The sequence below is a fragment of the Cebus imitator genome, unplaced genomic scaffold, assembly GCF_001604975.1.
Source record: "Cebus imitator isolate Cc_AM_T3 unplaced genomic scaffold, Cebus_imitator-1.0 Scaffold58, whole genome shotgun sequence".
Lineage (NCBI taxonomy): Eukaryota > Metazoa > Chordata > Mammalia > Primates > Cebidae > Cebus > Cebus imitator.
In genome coordinates, this window is record NW_016107373.1 from 280,453 (window position 1) to 290,254 (window position 9,802).

The 9,802-nt window shown below is 54.0% G+C and overlaps 1 protein-coding gene and 1 pseudogene across 1 annotated transcript in view; both read left to right on the forward strand.

Annotated features, from left to right (window-relative positions):
* Nucleotides 1-6,135, forward strand: part of RAPSN (receptor associated protein of the synapse) — a 12,488-nt gene extending 6,353 nt beyond the window's left edge. Inside the window, exons 3-8 of the mRNA XM_017529205.2 lie at nt 660-818; nt 1,368-1,466; nt 1,558-1,680; nt 2,077-2,130; nt 4,454-4,653; nt 5,851-6,135. Coding sequence (XP_017384694.1) covers nt 660-818; nt 1,368-1,466; nt 1,558-1,680; nt 2,077-2,130; nt 4,454-4,653; nt 5,851-5,923 — 708 coding nt within the window. The 3' untranslated portion in view covers nt 5,924-6,135. The remainder of the gene's footprint in view (nt 1-659; nt 819-1,367; nt 1,467-1,557; nt 1,681-2,076; nt 2,131-4,453; nt 4,654-5,850) is intronic.
* A 1,712-nt stretch (nt 6,136-7,847) lies between these two features.
* Nucleotides 7,848-8,816, forward strand: LOC108304841 (annotated as a pseudogene).
* Nucleotides 8,817-9,802: the final 986 nt, after the last annotated feature.

Genomic DNA, 9,802 nt, shown 5'->3' on the forward strand with positions numbered 1-9,802 from the left:
GTGATCCACCCACCTCGGCCTCCCAAAGTGCTGGGATTACAGGCTTGAGCCACCGCGCCCGGCCTCAACAAATATTTCTTGTGTGTCTACCAAGTGCTAAGAACTGTGCTAGGCTCTTGGGATGCGTCACAAACCAGATAAAAATCCGTGCATCCACGGAGCGCACACCTTTGCACCGGCTGTTCCCTCTACCTGGGTTCCCTCTTTTTTTATTTTTTTTTTCAGATGGAGTATCGCCTGTCCCCCAGGCTGTAGTGCAATGGAGCGATCTCAGCTCACTGCAACCTCCGCCTCCTGGGTTCAAGCAATTCTTCTGCCTCAGCCTCCTGAGTAGCTGGGACTACATGTGTCTGCCACCATGCCCGGCTAATTTTTTGTATCTTTAGTAGAGACGGGGTTTCACCACATTGGCCAGGGTGGTCTCGAACTCCTGACCTTGTGATCCACCCACCTCTGCCTCCCCAAGTGCTGGGATTACAGGCGTGAGCCACCGCGCCTGGCCAGCCTGGGTCACTCTTGTTCTGGACGCCACAATGAATGAACAGACAATAGGGCCCCCTCGCTCCTACCTGCTGTTAGAGAAGCCTGGCCCATGATCTATTGACTTGGGGCAGCCTCTGCCACTCAGTGTGCCTCCTTCCATCCCACGTCCCCTGCAGGACTATGAGAAAGCCCTGTTCTTCCCCTGCAAGGCCGCAGAGCTCGTCAACGACTATGGCAAAGGCTGGAGCCTGAAGTACCGGGCCATGAGCCAGTACCACATGGCCGTGGCCTATCGCCTGCTGGGCCACCTGGGCAGTGCCATGGAGTGTTGTGAGGTGCGGCAGCGGGCAAGGGGGCAGTGGGGGGTGAGGCAGTGTGGGCCAGGGGCTGGGGCCTAGGACAGCAGGGCCTCCTTCTTCCAAATCAACCCCTGGGGGCTCCCCAGGGCTTGCCCCTGGCCCAGCCTCTCTACACCTGAGCCCCTGATTGAAACATTTGCCCCCAACCTCATCCCAAACCCCACTCCCTTCCAGTCCATCTGCAGGGGAGGGGGCTTCCCTCTGTCTCCAACACCCAATATGGGGTACTTTGAAGAGCAGAGAGGGGAGAGAGCCAGCCTCTGGAGTCCCACGACCTGGGTTCACATCCCAGCTTTGTCACTTACTGGTTGACCTCAGTCAAGTCGCTTTTTGAGTCTCACTTTCCACCCACCTCGCTGAGTGCTGTGACTTCAGCGGTTCAGTGTGTAAGGCCTCAGCACCATGATTGATGCGGTAGGCTCTGAGGATGTTGGTTCCCTGGGCTGTGCCTTTCGAGGGGCCCGCTGAGGGGGGCAGAGTGGTGGTGGCTGAAGAGCAGGCCTGAGCCGCTGGCCTTGGCTACAGGAGTCCATGAAGATCGCGCTGCAGCACGGGGACCGGCCACTGCAAGCACTTTGCCTACTCTGCTTCGCTGACATCCACCGGAGCCGTGGGGACCTGGAGGTCAGGCCACCGGGATGCAGGGGCTGGAGGTGTGGGGGGCAGTGGTACAGGCCTGCTGCAGCCTGATTCCATCCCCTACCTGGCCCTGCAGACGGCCTTCCCCAGGTATGACTCCGCCATGAGCATCATGACCGAGATCGGAAACCGCCTAGGGCAGGTGCAGGCGCTGCTGGGTGTGGCCAAGTGCTGGGTGGCCAGGAAGGCGCTGGACAAGGTGAGGTCGGGCCATTCCCACAGCCTGCAGCCCTCCCAGCGCTCCGCACTCGGGGCCAGTAGGTTAGCTGACTCTTTTACCCACTTCGTCTGACGTCAGCCTCACCCTGATCCCATGAGGCCAGAACACTCCTGGTTATTTTCCAGACTCAGAGAAGGCCCATCTCTTGCCCTGGGACCCACCGCTAGTAAAGGGCTGGAGCTGGGATCGGAACCCAGACTGCTGGGTAAACTGAGGCAGGAGGTTCCTTGCCCACACAGCCATGGTGACTGTGCCCCAGTCTGTTCCTGCTGCCATGTCGCCTCCCCAGGTCCGCCCCCTCCCCCGTGCTTCCCTGTGAGGAAGGTCTCTGTCACAGGGCCCTGCCCGCAGCCCTGGCCTGTGCTCACCTTTCAGGCTCTGGACGCCATCGAGAGAGCCCAGGATCTGGCTGAGGAGGTGGGGAACAAGGTCAGAGTTGATGCTGGGTCCTGGGTCTGGGGTCAAGGGCCCAAGTGGGGGACTTGGGTCTGGGGAAGGGTCTTCCTGAGCCTGCTTAAGCCATGAGCTCTTCCTGATCCTGGGAGCTGCCTGCAGCCATCCCAGACCCTGGCTCTTTCTCTGCCACACAGAGAGCACCTCTGAGGGCAGGGCAGGAGTTTCATAGCTTGGAGGATAGAGAATTCCTCAGCGGCTTCCCGACATTGATCAAAACTCCTAACAGTGGGCTGGGCACGGTGGCTCACACCTATAATCCCAACACTCTCTACAAAAAAAAAAAAAAAATTTTGAGATGGAGTTTTGCTGTTGCCGCCCAGGCTGTAGTGCAATAGTGCAATCCAGGCTCACTGCCACCGCCGCCTCCCGGGTTCAAGTGATTCTCCTGCCTCAGCCTCCTGAGTAGCTGGGATTACAGGTGCCTGCTACCATGCCTGGCTAATTTTTGTATTTTTAGTAGAGATGGGGTTTCACCATGTTGGCCAGGCTGGTCTCGAACTCCTGACCTCAGGTGATTCAGTCACCTCAGCCTCCCAAAGTGCTGAGATTACAAGCGTGAGCCACCACATCTCGCCTCTACCAAAAAGTTTTAAAAATTAGCTGGGCGTGGTGGCACACACCTGTCATCCCAGCCGCTCAGGAGGCTGAGGTGGGAGGATGGCTTGAGCCCAGGAGGTCGAGGCTGCAGTGAGCTGTGATTCCTCCATTGCACTCCAGCCTGGATGACAGAGTGAGACCCTGTCTCAAAACAAACAAAAACTCCTAACAGTGGCCTCCGCTTCCTGAGCACTGAGCACACACAGGCTCCTTACAGGTATTGGGTCTAGTCCTCACTCTCTCCCTGCAGGGTGGGTACAGCAAGCCCCACTTTACAGATGAGGAAAAGTAAGGCTCAGAGAGGCATCCAAAGTCCCATACCTGCTAACTTGTCTGTTTTAACTACAAAGCCCATGTTCCAAATTTAATAATGGTATCTAGTGCTTGCTTTGGCAGCCCATGTTCTGAAACTGGAACGATACAGAGAAGATTAGCATGGGCTAAAAACCAAAACCAAGGCCGGGTGCAGTGGCTCACACCGGCAGTCCCAGCACTTTGGGAGGCCAAGGTGGGCAGATCACCTGAGGTCAGGAGTTTGAGCCCAGGCTGGCCAACATGGTGAAACCCCATCTCTACTAAAAATACAAAAATTAGCCATGTGTGGTGGTGCACGCGTGTAATCCCAGCTACTTGGGAGGCTGAGGCAGGAGAATGACTTGAACCTGGGAAGCTGAGGTTGCAGTGAGCTGAGATCCCGCCATTGCACTCTAGCCTGGGTAACAGAGCAAGACTCCATCTAAAAAAATAAAAAAATAAAAATGAATCATAGTAATCTTCTCCAAACCTTAAAATCTTGAAAACAGGTTCACCATTTCTCAAAGGCTTCCAGATGTGCGTTTCTTTTTTTGTTTTTGTTTTTTGTTTTTTAAACATGGAGTTTCACCATATTTGCCAGGCTGGTCTCGAACTCCTAACCTCAAGTGATCTGCCCACCTTGGCCTCCCAAAGTGCTGGGATTACAGACATGGGCCACCATGCCCAGCCCAGATGTGCATTTCTATGGGCTCCTGTACAAAGGCCAACTAAAATGCCAAAAAGATTTGCTTTTGGTTGCATTATAGCTACTCTGGTTTACCTGGGTATCAGGCTGATCCGAAATGCTGATGAGCTGTTGTACGTATATTTAATTAATAAAAAAAGGAAAGCAAATTAATCATTTTTTTTTTTTTTTTGCTATGGAGTTTCACTTTTGAGGCCCAGGCTGGAATGCAATGGCATAATCTCGCCTCACTGCAACCTCTGCCTCTTGGGTTCAAGCGATTCTCCTGCCTCAGCCTCCACAGGCGCTCATCATCACCCTCAACTAATTTTTGTATTTTTAGTCGAGATGGGGTGTCATCATGTTGGCCAGACTGGTCTCGAACTCCTGACCTCAGGTGGTCTGCCCACCTGGGCCTCCCAAAGTGCTGGGATTTTAGGCGTGAGCCATGGAGCCTCGCCGCAAATTATTATGGAGTCAGTGCACCAGGTTTGGTCACAAAATCTGTCAAAAACATGGGGTCCCCAGGCAGTTGTGGGGGTGAAGACCTCTGATCTCACTCACCCCCTCATTCTGCATGAAAGGAAGCGAGGGCCAGAGAGGGCAAGAACATTTTTCTGAGGTCCATCTGCAAGACAGGGAAGTGGCTGGGGCTGGGGTCTCCCGGCACTGACTTGGCTCTCGTCCCCCGCCGCCGCCCTCCACTCCTGCGGGCCCCAGCTGAGCCAGCTCAAGCTGCACTGTCTGAGCGAGAGCATCTACCGCAGCAAAGGGCTGCAGCGGGAACTGCGGGCGCACGTGGTGCGGTTCCACGAGTGCGTGGAGGAGACGGAGCTCTACTGCGGCCTGTGCGGCGAGTCCATAGGCGAGAAGAACAGCCGGCTGCAAGCCCTGCCCTGCTCCCACATCTTCCACCTGAGGTGCGGCCTCCTGTGGGGTGGACAGGGGGTCCGGGGCTCTTTGAGGCACTCTAGGGCCCACGTGGCCTAATCACAGCAATAATACTAATACCAAACACTTACTTTGGCCGGGCGCGGTGGCTCACGTCTATCATCCCAGCACTTTGGGAGGCCGAGGTAGGCGGATCACTTGAGCCCAGAAGTTTGAGACCAGCCTGGCCAACATGGTGAAACCCTGTTTCTACTAAAAATACAAAAATTAGCAGGGCGCGGTGGTGGGAGCCTGTAATCCCAGCTACTCGGGAGGCTGAGGCAGGAGAATCCGTTGAACCTGGGAGGCGAAGGTTGCAGTGAGCTGAGGTGGCGCCACTGCCCTCCGGCCTGTACTCTTGTCTCAAAAAACAAACAACAGGCTGGGGGTGGTGGCTCACACCTGTAATCCCAGCACTTTGGGAGGCCTAGGCAGGAGGATCAGGAGGTCACAGTGCCCAGACTGATTTAATTTAATTTATTTATTTTTGTGACTGTCATAAAACAGCACTTCCTGGCCGGGCGCGGTGGCTCTTGCCTGTAATCCCAGCACTTTGGGAGGCCTAGGCAGGAGGATCAGGAGGTCACAGTGCCCAGACTGATTTAATTTAATTTATTTATTTTTGTGACTGTCATAAAACAGCACTTCCTGGCCGGGCGCGGTGGCTCTTGCCTGTAATCCCAGCACTTTGGGATGCTGAGGTGGGAGGATCACTTGAGCCCAGGAGTTTGAGACCAGCCTGGCCAACAATCGAAACCCTGTCTCTATTAAAACACACACCCACACCCCCCAGCACTTCCTGTATATTGACTCATTGCATCCTCCCAGCAGCCCATCTAAAAGTGGCCATTCTTATGATAATCCCCAAAGAGAAATCAGAAAGGCCCCTCAAAGCCCTTTAGGTCAGACACCCAGGGCCAGACCTGCCCTGGGTTTGGCTCCATCCCACCCTCTCAACTCCCAGCCCATGCTCTGCTCCTGGAAGTCCCCGGGGCAGAGGAACAGAGGGGCAAGCTGGGTGCAGTGGGAGCTTGGGGGAACCGATCCCTTCCCTTCCATTGCTGCTGAACAGCCACCAGGATGCGTCCCAGCCCCTGCAGAGGGCAGGGGAGGAAGGAAGACAGGGCCCAGGGCCTGGAGGGAAGGACAGGCCTCAGGAGAGCGGACAGGGCCCTTTGCCTCCTCAGGTGCCTGCAGAACAACGGGACCCGGAGCTGCCCCAACTGCCGCCGCTCATCCATGAAGCCTGGCTTTGTGTGACTCCCAGCAGTGGGCATGGGCTTCCTCCTCGACGCTCCTGCTTTTTCTCCACTGCCTGCTGGAGGCCCATTTACTCCCTTGGGGCAGTTGCCAGCGCGTCCTCACCATAGCCAGGGCCTGGGGCCTGCCCACGGCTGCTCCCCTGGGCCCAGCTCCCCTCCCTGCCTCTTTGTACTTTGCTCTTTATAGAAAAATAAACTGTTTGTACCTGGTCCCAGGGATTCCGACTCTCCTTGCCCAAGGTCTGAGGAGTGGGAAGAGAGGGAGTGAGTCTCCCCATGGGAGCTTCCTCTGACACAAGCATTTCCTCTGCACATATGTACCAGGGCCTCCAGCTGCGCCTCTAGGAACTCCGGATGCCACAGTGCCCAGAGATTTGATCCCTGCGGTGAGGAGCTGACACGCACGGATTGGGAGGGCGTATGATACACAGGAAACACGCAGCGTGGAAAGCCCAGTGGGAAGCTGTAGTAGACAAATTGTGTCCCCCCAGCTTCCCATGTTGAAGCCTTAGTCCATTTGGGCTGCTGTAACAAAACAGACCGTGTGGCTTATAAATGACAGGAATTGATGTATCGCCGTTGGGGAGGCTGGGAAGTCCCAGATCAAGGCCCCTGTGGATTGGGTGTCTGGTGAGGGCCACGTTCTTGGCCACAGATGGAACCTTCCTCCTGTGTTCTTGCGTGGTGGGAGGGGCAAGGAAGTTCTCTGCAGTCCGTTTTTTTTTTTTTTTTGAGACAGGGTCTTACTCTGTCACCCAGGCTGGAGTGCAGTGTCAAGATCTTGGCTCACTGCAACCTCTGCCTCCCAGGTTCCACAGATTCTCCTGCCTCAGTCTCCTGAGTAGCTGGGACTACAGGCATGCACCACCACGCCTGGCTAATTTTTGTTTTTTTTGTTTTTTTTTGAGACGGAGTTTCGCTCTTTTTACCCAGGCTGGAGTGCAATGGCGCGATCTCAGCTCACCACAACCTCCGCCTCCTGGGTTCAAGCAATTCTCCTGCCTCAGCCTCCCAAGTAGCTGGGACTACAGGTGTGCGCCACCATGCCCAGCTAATTTTTGTATTTTTAGTAGAGACAGGGTTTCGTCAAGTTGGCCAGGCTGGTCTCCAACTCCTGACCTTAGGTGATCCACCTGCCTCGGCCTCCCAAAGTCCTGGGTTTACAGGCATGAACTATCTCAATGGGTGCTGTCCCTTTTATTATAAGGGCACTAATCCCATTCATAAGGGCTCCACCCTCATGACCTAATTGCCTCCCAGAGGCCCCGTTTGCCCAATCTGACAGTCCTAGCAGGCTTATATAAACTGATAAGTTCTTTGGAACAATAAAGAGTAGAGTCTGGTTGTGTCCAGTGGCTGGTTTTTGTAATCCCAGCACTTTGGGAGGCCGAGGTGGGTGGGTCACTTGAGCCCAGGAGTTCAAGACCAGCCTGGACAACAAGGCAAAACCCTGTGTCTAGAAAAAAAAAATACAAAAATTAGCCAGCATAGTGGCACACGCCTGTAGTCCCAGCTACTCGGGAGGCAGAAGCAGGAGAATCTCTTGAACCTGGGAGGTGGAGGTTGCAGTGAGCTGAGATCACACTACTGCACTTCAGCCTGGTGACAGAACACCTTGGGAGGCTGAAGTCAGGAGTTCAAGACCAGCCTGGCCAACATGATGAAATCCCATCTCTACTAAAAAGACAAAAAAATTAGCCAGGCATGGTGGCGGGCTCCTGTAATCCCAGCTACTCCGGACGCTGAGGCAAGAGAATTGCTTGAAACCAGAAGGCAGAGGTTGCAGTGAGCCAGGATCCCGCCACTGCACTCCAGCCTGAGCAAAAGAGCGAAACTTCATCTTAAAAAATTAAAATTAGCTTTCCACGCTACCTGCCGAGGGCTCCATACGGCATTGTTCTGGATTCCAGTCGTTAACTTAAAGGGAAACTTTCACAATGTCCGGAGCCCTTGATGTCCTGCAAATAGAGGAGGAGGATGCCCTTAAGTTCCTGGCAGCAGGAACCCATTTAGGTGGCACTAACCTTGACTTCCAGATGGAGCAGTATATCTATAAAAGGAAAAGTGATGGCATCTACATCATAAATCTGAAGAGGACCTGAGAGAAGCTTCTCCTGGCCGCTCGTGCCATTGTTGCCATTGAAAAACCTGCTGATGTCAGTGTCATATCCTCCAGGAATACTGGCCAGAGGGCTGTGCTGAAGTTTGCTGCTGCCACTGGAGCCACCCCAATTGCTGGCCGCTTTATTCCTGGAACCTTCAGCAACCAGATCCAGGCAGCCTTCCGGGAGCCACGGCTGCTTGTGATTACTGACCCCAGGGCTGACCACCGGCCTCTCACGGAGGTGTCTTATGTTAACCTGCCTCCCATTGCTCTGTGTAACACAGATTCTCCTCTGCGCTGCGTGGACATTGCCATCCCATGCAACAACAAGGGAGCTCACTCAGCGGGTTTGATGTGGTGGATGCTGGCTCAGGAAGTTTTGCGCATGCATGGCACTGTTTCCCGTGAACGCCGTGGGAGGTCATGCCTGATCTCTACTTCTACAGAGATCCTGAAGAGATTGAAAAAGAAGAGCAGGCTGCTGCTGACAAGGCTGTGACCAAGGAGGAGTTTCAGGGCGAATGGACTGCTCCAGCTCCTGAGTTCGCTGCTACTCAGCCGGAGGCTGCCGACTGGTCTGAAGGCGTGCAGGTGCCCTCTGTGCCTGTGCGGCAGTTCCCCACTGAAGACTGGAGCGCCCAGCCTGCCACAGAAGACTGGTCTGCAGCTCCCACTGCTCAGGCCACTGAATGGGTGGGAGCAACCACTGAATGGTCTTAAGCTGTTCTTGTGTGGGCTCTTAAACAACATATAAGATTCATGGAAAATAAACATCGAGTTTCTAAAAAAATAAATAAATAAATAAAATAAAATTAACCAAGTGTGGAAGCTCACACCTATAATTGGAGCACTTTGGGAGGCCAAGGCAGGCGGATCACAAGGTCAAGAGATCAAGACCATCCGGGCTAACACGGTGAAACCCCGTCTCTACTAAAAAAAAAAATACAAAAATTAGCTGGGCGTGGTAGCGCATGCCTGTAGTCCCAGCTAATCAGGAGGCTGAGGCAGGAGAATCCCTTGAAACTGGGAGTGGAGGTTGCAGTGAGCCAAGATCGTGCCACTGAACTCCAGCCTGGCGACAGAGCAAGACTCCATCTCAAATAAATAAATAAAAGGAACCAAGGCTGTTTGGTTAAGGGCCGGATTCCAGGGCTGGGCCGTGGAGAGTACAAGATGAGCCAGGGCTATTTTGTGCCAGAAGCAAGGGAAGCTGCGGGGGTAAGGAGGAAAACTCAAAGGACACAGGAGCCAGCTTGGATGGGTTCCCAGCAGCCACCGATAACGAGTGACACTGATTGTCTCAGCTCAGGCTGCCATAACAAGGCACCTTAGGACGGGTGGCTTAAAAAACCAAAACTTACAGTTCTGGAGACTGGAAAGCCAAGAGCAAGGTGCCAGAAAATTCAAGAAGGCTGTCTTCCTGACTTGCGCTTCACTCTGTGTTCTTACGTGACTTTCCCCCGTGCTCCTATGGTGACAGCAAGATCAAGCTCTTTCACTCTTTCTCTCTCTCTCTTTTTATTTTCTGTATTTATTTATTTTTGAGACAGAGTGTCGCTCTGTTGCTCAGGCTGGAGTACAGTGGTGCAATCTTGGCTCATTGCCTCGGTCTCCCAGGTAGCTGGGATTACAGGTATGAGCCACCACAGCTGGCTAATTTTTTTTCTTTCTTTCTTTTTTTTTTTTTTTGAGACGGAGTTTTGCTCTTGTTACCCAGGCTGGAGTGCAATGGCGCGATCTCGGCTCACCGCAACCTCCACCTCCTGGGTTCAG